At 38.1% G+C, this 17,117-nt stretch overlaps 1 protein-coding gene across 1 annotated transcript in view; it reads right to left on the bottom strand.

Moving 5' to 3' along the window:
• The window catches only part of RASGRP1 (RAS guanyl releasing protein 1 (calcium and DAG-regulated)), a gene marked incomplete at its 5' end in the record, with an annotated part of 37,280 nt that extends 22,024 nt beyond the window's left edge, over window positions 1-15,256 (bottom strand). Inside the window, one exon of the mRNA XM_009075595.1 lies at window positions 15,087-15,256. Within this exon, the coding sequence (XP_009073843.1) occupies window positions 15,087-15,256 (170 nt within the window). The remainder of the gene's footprint in view (window positions 1-15,086) is intronic.
• Window positions 15,257-17,117: the final 1,861 nt, after the last annotated feature.

Here is a 17,117-nt window from a genome sequence, read left to right as displayed (position 1 = left end):
GAAACAGCAAATTTGCAGCATATGAAATGGCATCTATTACTGGTGGAAGGAGAGGCAATTTTAAATTGCACTTCACCAAAAAGTAAAATGAGCCCATTTTCAAAACAATACAATCCACACTAGGCATTGCACAAGAATTTCCATGCCCTTCTACAAGCAAGTACCAAACGTGAAGAGAGAACCCCAGAGCCCAGGCGTTTCCTTTTGAGCAATACATTGGATCCTCAGTGGAACTAATGAAACCTGATTTCCTCTAGACCTGTCTTCTCTGTTCTTTATTCCACAACAGTCCCATTCATGCCCTTTATAACTACACCCTGAAAGTCTTTTTCTTCTCTTTCTCACAATGATGCCATAACTCCTCACTCATGCTTAACGCTATCAGCTACACAAAAGCAATAGATGTTGTGGTTGACTCCAGGCTGCCTAGCCAGATAGATGCTGGACTCACACATCTACCCTTACACCACTGTGAGCACCTATCTGGACGTCTTTCTTCTATGCATGCAATTCTTTGAGATTCCTGCCTTCTCATCAAATTTAGTTTAAGACAGGAGACAAACTGACTCCATTTCATACACAGTAGATGTAGTTTAGTAGGAAGGTGACTCAGAACAAGCCAGATTTGTAGCTCACAAGTGAAGTTCTTGTTTTAGTTGACTGCTTGCCGCCCTGAAAGCAGACGACATGCTGCATATCCTGTAACTGGTGTGGGTAACTTCACGCTTCTCACAAAAGCATAGTCAGTTTAGAGTAAACTCAATGCAATGGTCTTGAATATCTTACTAAAGCCAGCCTCTCAGGCAAAGCAAGCAGAAAAAACCTGATCAGTAAATTCTGATATATGAACAAGCAGTAACCCAATCACTTGCAAGTCCAGGATGAGAACTTTATGCATCAGGTGGCCTTCACCACTGAGCATGCGACACCATCTTCTGAAGCTCCGTTCAGCAGTTACACTTAAATTGCAAGGAGCAATTCTGCCTTCAGCAATATGAGCAAGGGGAAGGTTTGCCTGCCCCACAACCCCAAACATGAAAACGTTATAGACCCCAAGTAAGTAAAAGGTTTTGATCTGCCTTTTGACTTACGCTACAAGTTCTCAGTTTTATAGCATGAACCAAAGTTTATGCATTCCTTGTGTCCTCACACAATTTCACCCATTACTGAAAGAATCCTTCTGAGATAGAAACTGCCTAGGTATTACAGCAGATGCACTGCAAGAAAAAAAAAAAGCAAATTATTCAGCTAGAGAAGCGGGAAATTTGCAGAGAAAAGCTGGGACATCAAGAATCAATACCTATTAAAGCCTTTAGTATTTGGCATTTTGTACTCTCCCAGTGTCTTCAGGAAGAGCAAAATTCTTTTAGGCTTCGCACACAGAGGTCTGTATCAATTTTTACCCATTTTACAAAAATTGGTGTTCTCCCAGAACCTCCATCTAACAGTTCCTGTTTAATCAGAAAAGCAGTTCGGTATATGCTTAACCTGGAAGCCAAATGGTTATGTGTGCACATACTACTAAGAACATACAGCTGTAATTAAATCACTAGCTTTTCCTAAGTGCTCAAATAGATCATTTCCAGACAACAAAGACAGAAAAGAACTCTCTCTCCTACCACTTCCACTGTGCATATTCCAAAATCCTATGCTATGACATAACACAGGTACCACTTGGCACCAGGCTCCAAACTGAATTTCTGTCTTCTAAAAGGTCTCTTTTCCATTTGACAAAGATGCAGAGAAAAACAGCATGTTCTACCTACTATTAGCAATTAGGTCAATACATTAATGCTATTTTCTTGTATAATAAAAGTGCACTTATGTTTCACAACATCCAGACCTAATTATCTTGCAATAAGAGATAGACTTCATTAAAATGACATGCAAATATTTTGCACACATTGAAGCAGTAGTAGGCTTTTGGCTATTCATTATCTCATCCAATTAAAATGCTCCCTTCCACAAAGAAAAATATTGTATTAGTGAAGGCTTAAAAAACAAACACTCTGCAGCAAAAAAAAAATCTTAAGGTCCCCAGCATAGCTCAGCACTGAACTCCAAGCATGCATGGAATTTTAGCAGCACACAATTTTACAAACATGTGCAGTATCAAGTATTTTATGTCATCTTCCTGCCCAGTTTTATAACGAAACACTTTTCAAATATATACACGGTGATACAGCACATGCTTCTAAAAAGAAAAATAGTGAGTCTGATTCTTCTTCCACTTGTATATCACAAATTCATAACTGAAAAAAAACCCAATGAGTCTTAGGTGAGAAGAGACTCCAGCTCAGTTTCAATTTCAGAACTGTCATTGGATCTTTTGTATTGCTGACCACAAGGTCACTCCTTTTTGGAGAGCAAACCTGCTAAACGTAGCTGTATGTAAGGAAGTAACAAAAGTTATGTTAAAGCATCTTTGTGCAAATGTCGGAGCCCGTAAGAGGGCTTTCCTGACTGTGTTGCAAGAGTGCCTCTGAATGCCTCTGCAGCATTCTCTTGAGCCTCCGGCAGTTTGTTTTAAAACTCTGCAACTCATTTTCATTTCCGTTTGTATACCTGTTTCTAACCACACACACGGCTGAGCAAAACCACTGAGTGAATACCAAATAAAGTGAAATGGGTGTGTTCCAGTTTGTCATTTGACCCTACAGAATGCTGCAAAATTCTGCATAAGCCTTAGCTTTATTTCACTGCAGCAAAATACAAATAACCAAATGGCTGCATGGTTTTTGTTCTGTAAATTCCCTTATTGTACTAAGATTTTAATAAATATTCTCTGAAACAAACAAGAAAGCAAGACTTGAATGTACTTTCCAGCATTTAACTCCATGAGTGAAAGCATAAAGACATTGAATGCTAAATATTTTATGATCTATATAGTAACACAAAGCCACTAAAAACTACAATTACCAAAGTTCCATTTCATATAAGACTCAGAACACACAAGGATAAGAACACCCTAATCTAGGCCCATCAGCCACTCTATTGCATGATTTAGAAATAAGTGAAGTACCTTGAATACTTGAGAGAAACAAGTTACTCTAAAGTCAGTAAGTAAGGCTTTATGAGCAAACTACCTGCATTTAACCAGGTCCTGATGGCCACAAGTCTGTGGTAAATACACTTAAGAGAAAGACTATGTTCAACAGACGAGACCATTGTACTGAGACCTTTCCTCCCACTCATGAATGCAATGATAAGGCAACAGGAAGAATGCCAAGGATGTCTTAACTGAACTGAATTTTGCAAGAAAGAAAAGTTAGATTTCTAGGTCTAAGAGGCCTTTATTTCATGTCCATTGTCTTTATTTCATAAGCAGGTTCCAACTTATTACCTAGTGTACAATTTGAAATGAATCAGAAGTGAATCACAGAGCACTAACATCACATGATCAGTGACTAAGCTACTGAGAACTTAAGTCTTCAAGTGGTTATCAAAGAGTAGCATCAAAAACAATGCAATGCAAAAAAGCATCAAGCAACTGCCAGGAGTTAAGTGCAAAGCTGAAAGCTGTGGGTTGCTATACTGATGTGCTACATAAAATTCTTCAAGATTTCTGCAAAGTTTTTTTTCCTGGTAGCTTAAAGAATATGGTGTAGGAACAGTGCTACAAATGTCTGCAAAAATTATTAAATCAGCACGTGATCTGAAAACTGAGGGAACTGATGTTCTTAAGGTCTTATGGTCTCAAAGACCTCGATGAAACACACAGACGTATGAAATATGCAGGTACATGTGGGAGTACGTGGTAGGGTTTAGTGACTGAACTGAAACAGCTGTAAGTCAATGTCTCTGTCCCACACACAAGGTGCAGTGCTACAAGATAACCAAAGCAAACAAAATTAAATAGAATGTTTCACGAGTATTTCCTGGATACACCCTGGAACTTCCCTTTACAAACAGGAAACACTCTGTTCTCCTTTAGTTTAAAATTAAGCAACAAGTAGTAGTCTTCTTAACATGGGCTTATTATTACTGTGGTTGGAATTTGATACCCTGTAACAGAGATAGCTGATTAACTCTCCTCATTTGGTCAGAATCATTCCTCAGAAGCCACCATTCTGCTCATCAGCTGTGACACCATCACTGAGAGTCAGCGAGCAAATTCAGTTTAAACTGTTTTTGTGATGACGGCTGAAAGCTCAGTTGATGGCAGAAATAAGGGCTAAGACCTAATGTATTCTATACCTCTGTATAAGCAAAATCAGCGTTCAGGAAATCAGTATGCTTCAGAACCAGTGTAATTTGTTGGTAAAATTCTACAGTGATGAGGCCTGCACAGCCTGTGTACATGCCTTATTCCAGCACTCAAGCATTTCCATCATTGGAGATTTCTCCTTTCTGTCTAGTCAAAAATTTCAGGCACCTTGGGCAGCTTAAGCCCATTATGCCTGGACTCCAGCAGACAAAAATAAAAACCACCAAAAAACCCAAACATAAACAAACAAACCTACAAACAAACAAAAACACATTCACTTATCAATTATTTTCTGCATTTAATGATTGCTTGCCTCATCTCTTTTTCTGAGCTAAAAACCACCACATTATTTTTATTTTTTTGTTTTCCTCAAAAGCCAGGTTTTCTACCTTTCTGGTCAACTTTGATGTTGTTTTCTGAACCCTTTGTTGCTTCCACCTTTATGAAGCAAACCTGAATATAGTACTTCAAAGGAGGTCTCAGCACCAGAATTAGAATATTATTTTTAATATTCCATACCTCACACCTTCATATACACATACATTTCTATGGAAGTAAATGTACATGGACAATGTATATATATAAAACACAAAAGTAAGCACACACATCCCTCTATGCATGCCCCCATCACCTTAAGAGTTTCTGCAGTGACACAACATCATTAAACTATCTTCAGTTTTAAAGTCCATCTTCCAACTGAGGCCCTTTTCTGCAGAAATTATATATATCAAGGATTTGACCATATTTTTTTTGCAACCAATTACCTTAAATGTAGAAATTTGGACTTGTCTTTAGTGAATTTTTATTTCAGATCTTAATCTTAAGTGCTTAATCTCTTTCAGAAATAATATAACTTAATTAGAATGTCCTTACAAATATGACACACTAATTAGGTAGAAGACTGCTTGTCTGAATTCTAGCAGCAGCAAAAAGCAGGTGGAGTCTTGAGCTCTCCAGCTTATATTTAATTCTATACAGGATGGTGGTGTTCCCTCCCCCTCATGCAACAAGAATGACATAATGTTTCACAGACAGCACCAAAATCCTCGGGGAAGTGCACTGAAGTTTTGGGTTGGTTTTCATGGGGTTTTTTGAACTTGCTTGTTGTCCATATATGCTTGCAACTATTGAGCTATACATAAATTTATTTATACAAGCAATTGGTCTTACGAAGAAAAACTCCAAAACTAAACTAAGAACAAATCAGTATTTTTCAAAGAGGAAAGAATCACACTGCTTTGTGATCAATCCTGCACCAGCAGAACTCTAAACCAGCCAAGTAAACACAAATGTTAGAAGAAACACCATAAACTTGGTGTTTCTTCAAGCCTAGTTGCTTCAAACTCCCTATGGAATAGGGCAGGGGGAACCACTACTGCTCCTCCAAATACTCAAACAATGCAGATATATCAAAGGCACAAGTGAGGATAATATGCATCCACAAAGGATAGTAAGACTATTCTGTGTGACAGTAGCGAACATTAGGGGAGGGGAGAAAAGCCTCAAGGGAAAGCTACTACCCCCTCTCAGAAACAGCTTTTGGAAAGCTACATCTTGCAGAAAGAGCTCTAGGTGGGTAATTCTTTGAAATGAAAACAAGGAGATAAAAGCTCTTGTCAACGGGAAATGGGATGATTTTCAGAAATTAAAATGTACGTTGAGAGAAACCAAATGCAATGTGGGTGGAAAGCATTCCATTAGCCTTGGAAATTCAGATGAGGTACACAGAGGAAGGTAAGAAGTTCACAGGCATGCACATGCGCATCATACGTCATGCTACAGCATGTTTAAAATATTGATTTTAGCAAATTTAGATGCAAACTTTTTAATAAAATAGTCTTTTTCTCCAAAGCCTACAAAACATAATTTGAGTATTCAAGAATTTTTCCAAAGCTTTAAATCATGATACTAGAGCCAAGTGCAGCTTTTGAGCTGCAGGCAGACCCTGAATAATTCAAGTGTAATGCCTGGCAACACAGCTGTGCTGGCATAAGCACTGATGGATAAGACAAAAGAGACTTCCAGAATAGAATCAGAAACTTGTGAGGCTGGTATCACTATCTAACCACTGAACCCAGATGCATGCTTAACACTTACACATCCCACAACTGCAGTGTTTTAACAAGAAGCTTCTCTCTCATTGCACAATTGATCCTGGGACAGCCAGTCATCAGAACCAATCAAGCACAAAGTTTGTACTATCCAAAGGTTCAAACTGTAACAGACTAGCAAACTCCAAGCTGTTTTCCTCTCAGGGACTGGAAGATGTTGCAGGTTGCTTAGGTGCCAGTTCCTGACCATGACTTTCATTACTGATGCATTCTCCAACTCTATTCCTGCTCTAGTATATCTAACTTACTGTTCAGATTTCCCCCAGTCACATACCCAGGATTCCTAGCCTTTGCTCTCTAACTTTTGGATATATTTATGGCATTGATGTTTACAAACTCTGGCAAACTAGCTTCTAACCCAGCAGCTGGGACATGCCTTCTCACACTGTCCCACCAGCGAGGAGGCTGGGGGTGGGCAAAAAGCTGTGAAGGAACACAACCAGAAGAGCTAATCCCAACTGACCAGTGAGGTATTCCACACCATATGATGTAATGCTTAGCATATAAAAACAGGGTGGATGTTTGCCAGGGCTGCTGTTGCTTGAGGACTGTCTGGGCATCAGTTGGCTGGTGATAAGAAAATAGAGTATTTCATATTGCATGTTTTTCTGGGTTTTGGTTGCTGGCTTTATTTTTTTTTTTTTACTTACTAAATTGTCTTTATCTTAATCCATGAGTTGAGTTTTCTCAGTTTTACCCTTACAGTTCTCTTCCCCACGCCACTGGGGCAGGAGGGGATGGGGTGGGTGGCAGTAAGCGAGTAGCTTGGTTGAAGGCCAGGGTTAAACCACTACAATTCATACTGAGACTGAAACATCTCTTGTTCACCATGGACCAACAAACTCTGCAGTTTCACTTCAAACTTAAAACATTACTAAGCCTCTAATCACCAGGTCACACTATCAAGTATCTGTATATAGAAGAAACTCCCCAATTGCTGGGAGAGAATGAATCTCAGGAGAATTAATTATTTTTTACTACCATCTAAGATTTTTGTGTTGCTAACTTAAAAGTCATATTGACTTCTCCTGAAATTATATTTAGAGGTACGAAGATAGTATTTGCAGTCATATTCCCACAGTAAATATAAGTATATAGGAGACTGCTATATAAAGAAGGAAGTCTAAGTTTTCTTCATTTTCATTACTTACTTCTTGACTTTGGAAAATTATATGGAAAAAACTGAAGTCAAATTAGCTAAACAGAACTTTAAAACATACATAAAGACACCTAAAGTTTCTTTCTTTTCAGAAATTTTTTTCAGACATCAAGTTAAAAATGAAATCACAATCACAATTAGCTTTAATAGTTAACTAAACAGCACTTAGTATTCTCCCGAGCAGTAACTACTCTTCTGTTCCCACAATGTTATGCATTCTACAGAGCAGTAATGACTCCTCTGTTCCCACAATGTCATTAATTGATCATTACCATAGTTTCTGTTGCCAAGCAATATTAAAGTTTTTGCACCATATTTGACCAAATCACACTCAGACTACTTATCACACAATGCTCAACAGTACTTTAATACAGAACAGTATTGTGAATGCACTTTAAATACTTTTGGGGACCTTAATATCCAGCCCAAGTTTCAAGGGCAAGGGATAGAACCTTGCAAGTTTGTAGAGCATGAGACAAAAACAAATGACTGTGCAGGCAAAGCTGATGGGAAAAAAGTAAATGGCCATAGTTGCAGTCTGTGCATGTATATATGCCTTGAAAGACTTTACTGCCTTTGAATCAGAATTCTATGTTAGAATTTGATGTATGTTCAACTTGATAAATTATAAACTTGGTACCTGAACCATGATTGTTTTACTAGTTACTGTATGTTTTAACATAAATACATGCTTCCAGTCAAGAGCAGAGTTGGTTTTTCTAGATAACTGAAAGGGTAAAAACTTGATACAATTTTCAAGTTTTCTGTATTTTAAAGGATAAGATGGTTACAGCTCTAATGAGTGAACTCTAATGACTTGCCTATTTTATTGTTTGCAAGATGGATGCAATGAGTACCTGACTCAAAGAATTCTGAAGACTCAATATGTTTCTGCATGATACTGATACAAGAGATATAAAAATACTATCAGTTCACATGACTAGACAGCTCCACTAATGTAATTTTTTTTTATTCTAGAAAATGTTAACTACGATTAACTTGTGCAGTTTTAGGCAGCTAGCACCTAAGAGGCAACCAGTACCAGCACCTTTGCCAGATTTCTGATTTATATCAAAACAATTCCATGGCACTTTTCAGACAGAATAGTCTGGATGCAGTTTCCACTGTTTCTAAGGTTTGTTTACAAACATCTCACTTTATCACACAATGAGGCAACAAGCTAGTTTAGCACTGATCAAACACTGCAGAACAACTTGCATCACAGCCTCCTCTTAGACCTAGCTGCCTAAGAGTATTATGACCATTAGAAGTTGCAAATTGCATTGGGTTCACATAAATTCTATTAGCAACATTGCTAATATTTGAAGTTACGATTTTTAACTTCTTTTAACCCAGCCATGGGTTTAAATACTTTTTTTCTTATTGAAAATTGACATATCAGTATAAACAACTAGCTCCATTGCACACAGTTTATAGTGGGTGAGATTCCACACAGAACGCTGTTCTGGGAAATATTTCGGATGCTTTCCGAAAGACCTTTACTTATACCTCTTTTAAGAACTCTTTTAAAGGGCACTGCACTGACATGCATTTAAAGATGATGTTTCTTGGTCTCTTTTTAACTCAAGTGCCTGAATTGTAAGATAAGCAGAGGTCTTCCGTATGCTATAGTAAACATACTTCCAGAACAAATATAAGAGGCAAAGATTAAGATTGCGCAGTCAAAGGTTAAGGAGAGAAATCTGTTCATAACATTAAAATTTTGAGATCTTGGGGAATTCTCAGCTTTTAAATGACCCTCAGATTTTTTTTCGCAAGACACAAGTGTTTGAATAAATTATGACTTTTAAGTGCACTCTTAGAATTGTTATCTAGCTCTAAGTAATATTTCAGGACTTTACTGCAGACAAAGCTGGGTGATATCAAACGGACACTATGCTGAAGAAACATTTTTGTTCCGATTGAGAATTTTTAAACATTTGTAAAAACAATTAAAACAAACATTCTGCATGGGCAAGGAAAAGACCCTCTGACCCTACATGGTCTATAAGCTTGAATGCATGCCAAAATAGTTCATTCAATCTTTGAAAGGTATGTTTGTTTAAACAAATAAGTACACTTAAACCTTACTCAAGATTTAAAAAGGTACATTTATAAGATAAAAATAGACACAAAGGAAAGAAACAGGGACCTCTTACTGCGCACAAACATGAGGTGAAATTATAAATACAAAAAAACCTGCAAGAATAGAAACTGACTTGATAGCACATAGTCAGAACTTCAAGCTCACAGTGGCATGAGGATATCATAGGGTGACAAATATCCTGAACAATTATTTCATTTCTATAGTTAGTAGAGATACAGTTAACAAAGTACCCAATGAAGTGAACACTGATGATGTATTTTTCCTCTCTGATCTGCAATACTTTCTGGACTAAATACATTTTATGCATTTATGAAGTCTCACAAAGATTACTATAAGAACTACCAAAAAGTAGGGCAGTGCTACTAAGCACACACTTCCTGTGTTCTACTGAACTGTCAGCATTAAGCTGTCAATGTGGTCATGGACCAGGAAACTAGACCCTACTCTCTTAGTTCAACAACAAAGCCAACAGTTTAAGTGTCTTTACAACAAGCAACAAAATAGGAGAGAGACAAAGCCATGTTGGCTTTCAGAGAACTGTCTGCCAGTCAAAAGTACATTCTTTTCCAGGCATTTTATATACTACGGAATGGAAAAACACAGATGCAGGGGGATAAAGTCACTGTTCTACTTAAAACTCCACTGCAGAATCACACGTACTAATGAAGATTTCCTCCAGAATAAAATATCTCCCTCTTGAAGCTGTCATATTTCAAGCCAAGATCCAATAACTACTTCTTTGCTTCCCTGAACTCACTTCAGCCATCTTATTGTCAACTGAACATCAACTTTTAATTATCTCTTTATGACCTTTCTGTTCAGAATTAACATCTGATATAGACGTTGCACTTAATCTAACCTTTCTGTATTTTCTAGTTTTTTCAATCATTTTACCATACCTCCTCCTTCTTCTATGCACTCTCCTCCCTTCTTTGCTTTCTCTTTTTATCCCCTTTTTTCTAAGCAATCACATGTGATTCTTGTGCTTTACAATTCTTATTGTCAATCCAATAGCTACTAGGAGTAACACCATCCTGTAGCTACTTACAATGTTGAGAGATCTTCCAGATCAGTGTTCTATATAACCAAATCTCTTCTCTTTAAACTGATGAGAGCTGTTTCAAGTCTCTACAGATGTAGAGAAAACTCTGTTCAATACCTTTGATGATATGGATGAAAGGATTGGGTCTACCCTTATTAAATTTGCACACAACACCAAGTAGGGTGGGAGCGCCAATCTGCTGGAGGGTAGGAAGGCTCTGCAGAGGGATCTAGACAGGCTAGACACATGGGCCAAAACTAACAGTACAGTAAGACCAAGTGCTGGGTCCTACACTTTGGCCACAATAATCCCATGCAGCGCTACAGGCTGAGGGCAGACTGGCTGGAAAGCAGCCCAGCGGAAAAGTACCTTGAGGTATTGGTTGACAGCAGCTGAACATGAGCCAGCAGTGTGACCAGGCAGTCAAGAAGGCCAACGGCATCCTGGCCTGCATCAGAAATAGTGTGGTCAGCAGGACCAGGGAAGTGATCATCCCCCTGCAGTAGACACTGCTGAGGCCACACCTTGAGTACTGTGTTCAGTTCTGGGTCCCTCAGTTCAGGAAGGACACTGAGGTGCTGCAGTGAGTCCAGAGAAGAGCAATGAAGCTGGTGAATGGTCTGGAACACAAGTCCTATGAGGAGTGGCTGAAGGAGCTGGGGTTGTTTATCCTGGAGAAGAAGTTCAGGGGTGAATTTATCATTCTCTACAACTACCTGATAGGAGGTTGTAGCCAGCTGGGGGTGAACCTGGGCATAGCCAGAAGAGGCCAACTCTTTTCCAAGGCAGCTAGTGATAGGATGAGAGGACATGGTTTTAAGCTACACCAGGGGAGGTTTAGGTTGGACATTAGCAGGAGTTTCTTCACAGAAAGAGTGATTAGACCTTGGAATAGACTGCCCAGGGGGCTGGTGGAGTCACTGTCCCTTTAAGAAAAGATTGGATGTGGCACTCAGTGTCATCGTCTAGTTGACTCGGTGGTGTTAAGTCATTTTTATTATTTTGTTTTGTTTCATCACTCAGTGATCTCAAAGGTGTTTTCCAACCTAACTACTCTGTGATTCTGTGAAATCTTCTGCTAATCTCAGGACCAATATTCCTTTCTAAAACACTTCCTGCCTTCAATCTCTTATCATACTGTTTTTACCCCGAACTCTTGCCCTAATTTGCGTCCTGCATTTTTTTGTTGCCTTTACTTTTGGTAATTCATTCGCAGGATGATTCATCTTACTCATCCTGATTCAGCCTTTCACAGGACTTGAAGAAACCTCTACTTTAGGCATCTTCTTCCCATCATGCTATTGAATAAACACTGGTATGTTGCTGATCTCTCAGATGTAGTGATCACCTACGTGACTCCAGATTACCTCACGTGACCCTCACTCTGTCTCTAAAGCACATGCCTGTCATTCATCAGTTCAATCCAAAGACCAAATTTGAAAGGTGAAAAGAGCACACACTAATCATCCCAAAGCAGGTATTTAAGTTAATTGTACTAACTAAGCTTTTGGTCTTTTCTAAGAAAAACCCTAACAACTACTCCACGCCCCCCCAAAATGGCCTCCTAACTCTTTATATTTGGAATTAGAGAGTGCAACACTGCCATTGTAATTACACTATTCTGTCCATGTTCCAGTGTCGTCATCTACACACCGTTGTTCTAGACCCCACAGACACTACGTCCAAGATCCACTCTTTCTTTCGTACCTCCTTAGCGTAGGTTTTGGATTAACTTGTCTCTCTGGACAAAATATCTTTCTACAAAATATCTGGAATCCATTTATGAGACTACAGCAAAGCTTAGTCCTCTCACTCTGAATTTTAACTTAGCATATCCACTTTCCTCCTTCTCATTATCCATGCTGTACGACAGATTACTTATACTTGTGTTCTTCACAGCCCTAAGTGTGTATTCATTCTTATGTAACCTTCTTTGTTAGACCTTAGTTAGACCTTCTTGTGATATTCTCTGCATATGCAGCAAAAGGATGCCAACTTCCCCTTACACACCACTGCTGACAGCAGCCTCTCTTACATATTATTTTTTTTCCCAAACTTGCATAATTGAGTCCAGGAACATAAAATCAGCTGCATACATTATGTAGGAATTGTATTTGTACACACAATATTAACACGATGCAGTATATATTCTGAAACATGATGCACCAGTATCTCTATCTACTGCCTATTGTTCTCCTTAACACTAAACAGCAAATGAATCAAGGGCTGTTCCCAGAGAGTAAACTTAGAATATAAAATGTCTTAGGGTTTTTCGCATTTTTAACATTTATATAAAACTCAGATCACAATAATGAATTTATAGAATAACACACAAAATATTATAGGTCAGCACATCCAAAACTGAAGATATAGCCTGAACAGAACTATTTGCATACAGGATAAAAGATCTCCTTCAGTACTTTGCATGGAAAGAAACCTGATCAATCATTCAGATTGCTTGTAATAATTCTGTGATTATGCTTTTTTTGCCACCATTTTTCTCCCTACCACCACACCTCCTCAAAATCCCAGATTAAACTTATTTCACCTTTTCTTTTATTGCCACAGCAGCGTGAATGAATTTTGCACTGTTTTTCTTGGTAGCTACAAGAACCTTCTGTAATGAACTTCATTATGTAGATTATCTAAAGTTGTAACAGTTGCACTTTACAATGTATTTAAATATGCTACCAGGAAATTTCAACAAGGCTTAAGAACATGTATAACATCATAGAAGATACATAAATAGAGACACCACTATGAATTGCCCGATGAAGAGTCTAAACTTCTGCAACACACATCATAATTCTAGCAGTCCTTAGTGAGTGAGATAACGTTTGCAGATGCACAATTCACTTTGCTAGACCTAAGTACCACCTGGCAAGGTTCAAGAAAACTCTATTTAGTGGAATATAGTAAATTTCCTAACTGAAGTATGAAACCCTTAAGAAAGATTCACATGCTGAATTCACAGAACTGAACTGGACAGGTATAGTCGCATTTCTTTGCCACCTTAGTTCATATAATATATGGATAACCACCCAGGAATCTGAGAGCACATTAGCATGTTGTATGTTGCTATACAGAGTATTAGCCAACAATAATCTCCCATTCAGGGTTTCACCTACACTACTTTAGATCAAATCACCTTAGTAATTTTACTAGATTTTTATCAGGTTATATTTATATTACCCTTTGTTTTTATAAAATGTGGACACATTAATATTGATCAAGTAGGCACATTATTAAAATTGTCTGAAGATCTCACATTCCAGATGCCTTATCCCTCTTCTAGTGAACCAAAACTTATAAAAATATAAATCAACATCTGCTGAGGAATTAGAGTTTTATAGCAGTTTAGTGAGTATGTTCTTCACAATAATTAAATGGAAGAGAAAAGAAGCCAAAAAGAAACAAGATACTGCTGACAATTACAGGTTTCATCAACTTTTCACAGACACAAATTTCTCTGTACATGCTGATTAGAAGGCTTCAAAGTTTAAAATTTTTTTCCAACAAATATGAAAAATTAGTCATTGTTTACACAGCATTTATCCACTGTACTACTAGATCAGCGTCATGTTACTATTTAACTATGTAGGTTAATTATTTTAGAGCTGAGTGGGTGTTCAAGTACATTTATTTTCTAAGGATTACTCTGCAACTAAGAATTTGCCACATATACTTTGGGAATAGCTCATACCACTGAAAGACACAGCATTAATGAACACATGTGCTGAAAATTATTCAGAATCATTTGGAGTACCTTAAGTACTAACATTTCAATAATATAAAATATAAACACATTTACTAATAAAAAAATGGAAAAGAAAATGAGGGATATAGGGCCTAGGCAACAATTACGCTTACTTGTATTATAATTCTTATTGCAAAAATACAAATGGATAACTGATAGGCTCAAAAAGGCATACAGCTGTGGTTTCTCTTTGGATTCTTTCTCTCTTGCAGAGAATCAACTATAAATCTATACTAATAATGCAAAAAGCAATCCAATGTGATTTCAGTTAGTTTAAAAATAGCCCTGCTCATTTAAAAACGTTTACATGAACACATTACTTACACACATTATGAGAACATCACTGCAATATGCAAAATATAATGATTACTTTACTAAAGTTTACAAAATTGGCACTTGAAGGACCAATAAAAAACACTCACAGAAGTATAGATGACTGGCATTTGTCTTGCTCCTCAAGAAAAAACACTAGTCACTAATCTCTTAGCATGTATTACACACATACATAAACACATTCACCAACCTATAAAAGTAAACACATATATTCACCAACCTATAAAAATTACAGTCCCCTGTAGCACAGAAAATTCTCAATTAACAGCTTTCTATACTACCAATAAACCAATGCAACTCGCTTGTAAGCTACCTAAACACAGCCAGGACAGAAGAAAAAAAACGATTCTAAAAACCTCCTGACACTCACCAAAAGACTGAATGCAGGTTTCAAGAAGATCTTCTAAAGTGGCCCCTTTGGCCAGGTGCCCCAATGGCACCATCATGACCTGAGTATGATTTGAGAGGCTGGGACAGTGACTGGTCTGCTTCAGCTCCAGTGGTGATTCAGGGGCAGTGCTGCATGCTTGGGCAGGTTGCCTAAAAGAAAGCACAGTAGTGAATTAAATACAAGACGACAGAGTGGCAAATTTTACACTCTATGGGCAAGGAGGAGAGATTTAAAGGATAACTCCTTCTAGCTAGAGTGCTGAAAGACAACCCTCCCACTTAATACATACACCAAAGAGACTGCTCAGCCAGTGACTTTCTTTTTTCTGCTAAATGTAGATTGCAGAACGAATGTTTATAGAGTTCCCTGAATGATCTGTCACGATTACCAGAAGTCTTGTTTCTTTGCTGGGGAGTTATGCTTACATTACGATTTCAGCACAAGCATAAAACCCCCTCAAACTATGTAACAGAAACAGTTCTGCAGTAGCTACAACCACATGTTTGTGTGCCCACCGGAAGTAAAAGAGAAATAAAAAAAAACAAAATTACAATCAAATATTACACACATTGAAAAAATACCAGACTAGCTTCATTAATTTAATTTGGAAAATTGCTATTAAATAAACAAAATATTAGTGCAACCTTACAGTGGAGTATTTCACAATTATAACAAATATCAATTCACATCTATTCTATATTATTATTTCCTACTAAAGTTGTTTTAAAATAGCATACATGACTAAATAAATATGTTTAATAATAAATTTAAAAGAGACCAAATAAAGCACATATCTAGTTCTAGGCTTGTGTTTGATCATGTAATATCTTAGATTCCAAGAATGTGTATGTTTACAGATAATATTAAAGGCAATTCATTGCTGGCATACAAGTTCTTAATTCTGTATGAAATATTAAATAGGCACAATATTATATCAATGAAAACTGCTAAAACATATTTGCCTGAAAGTAACAGGGACCACTGCAAAATCTGACTTGAGCATATAACCATACAGTTCACAAAAGGACAATAACCACCGCTGCTTCAATAAAATTTGAGTTTATTTCAGGGACTCCTGAATTCTCAGGGATACCTGGGGTTTACTTCAGACACTCCACAATCTTCCTAAACAAGTGACTCCAGTATCTTTAAGATGCTATCTTAAGCTTTCATACAACTTTTTGTGGAACACTATGCAAGACTATTATCAACTGACAGTCCTGGGAAGAAAAGGCACAGAAATTTATCCAGTGTGTATATTACACATAAGAGAAATTTACAAACATCCCCGAATAGGCACTCCGGATTAAGTTGGAAATATGCACAGCTTATGAAGACAGACTGGACCCTACCTCATCCCAGTGAATGTCAAACCTTATCCTTACCTTTCTGTCTCGTTTGAATGCCAGGTAAGCCACAAAACTGCCTACTGTGTCACTTACAAGCCAGCGCTGATCCCAGGCCTTCATAGTTTCAAAGTGAGGAAAATAGAACCCTGACCCTGCACAGGCAGTGACCAGCACTCGGCTCCTCCGCAGCCAGGATGACATTAGCTGCGCAAACTTTCTCTTCCCTTCCCCCTTTCTCTAAATTTCTCTCTCAGCTTTGTGATCTGACTTCCTGTTCTCATATAAAAAGAACAAGGAAGGGCCTGATCTGCTTTCAGGGTTTTCTTTTTACAAGCTTAAACCCTTCTCCTAGCTTTATTCCAGTGACTCTCCATCACAGGGCAGAGGATCCTAGCAATGCAGTAGTAAAGAAGTAGGAGTTACCGCAGAAGGTAATTCAAGTCAGGACAACACACTGGAGAAAAAAAACCAAGTTTCCACACCAACAAAAAAGTTCACAATAACCCTACGGCCGACTTGGCTACACCGGACAGGCGAAGCACCTGTGGAACGGGGCATTCCCTAGAACAGGTCCCCGCGCAGCAGTTACCGACGAAGACAGCGAGACGCGAGCGGTGCCGAGGGGCGGCGGGGGCAGCTCCGCCCGGCACCTGTACCGCTG

Source organism: Acanthisitta chloris, unplaced genomic scaffold (assembly GCF_000695815.1).
Source record: "Acanthisitta chloris isolate BGI_N310 unplaced genomic scaffold, ASM69581v1 scaffold2155, whole genome shotgun sequence".
Taxonomy (NCBI): domain Eukaryota; kingdom Metazoa; phylum Chordata; class Aves; order Passeriformes; family Acanthisittidae; genus Acanthisitta; species Acanthisitta chloris.
This window is presented reverse-complemented; position numbering and strand designations above follow the sequence as displayed.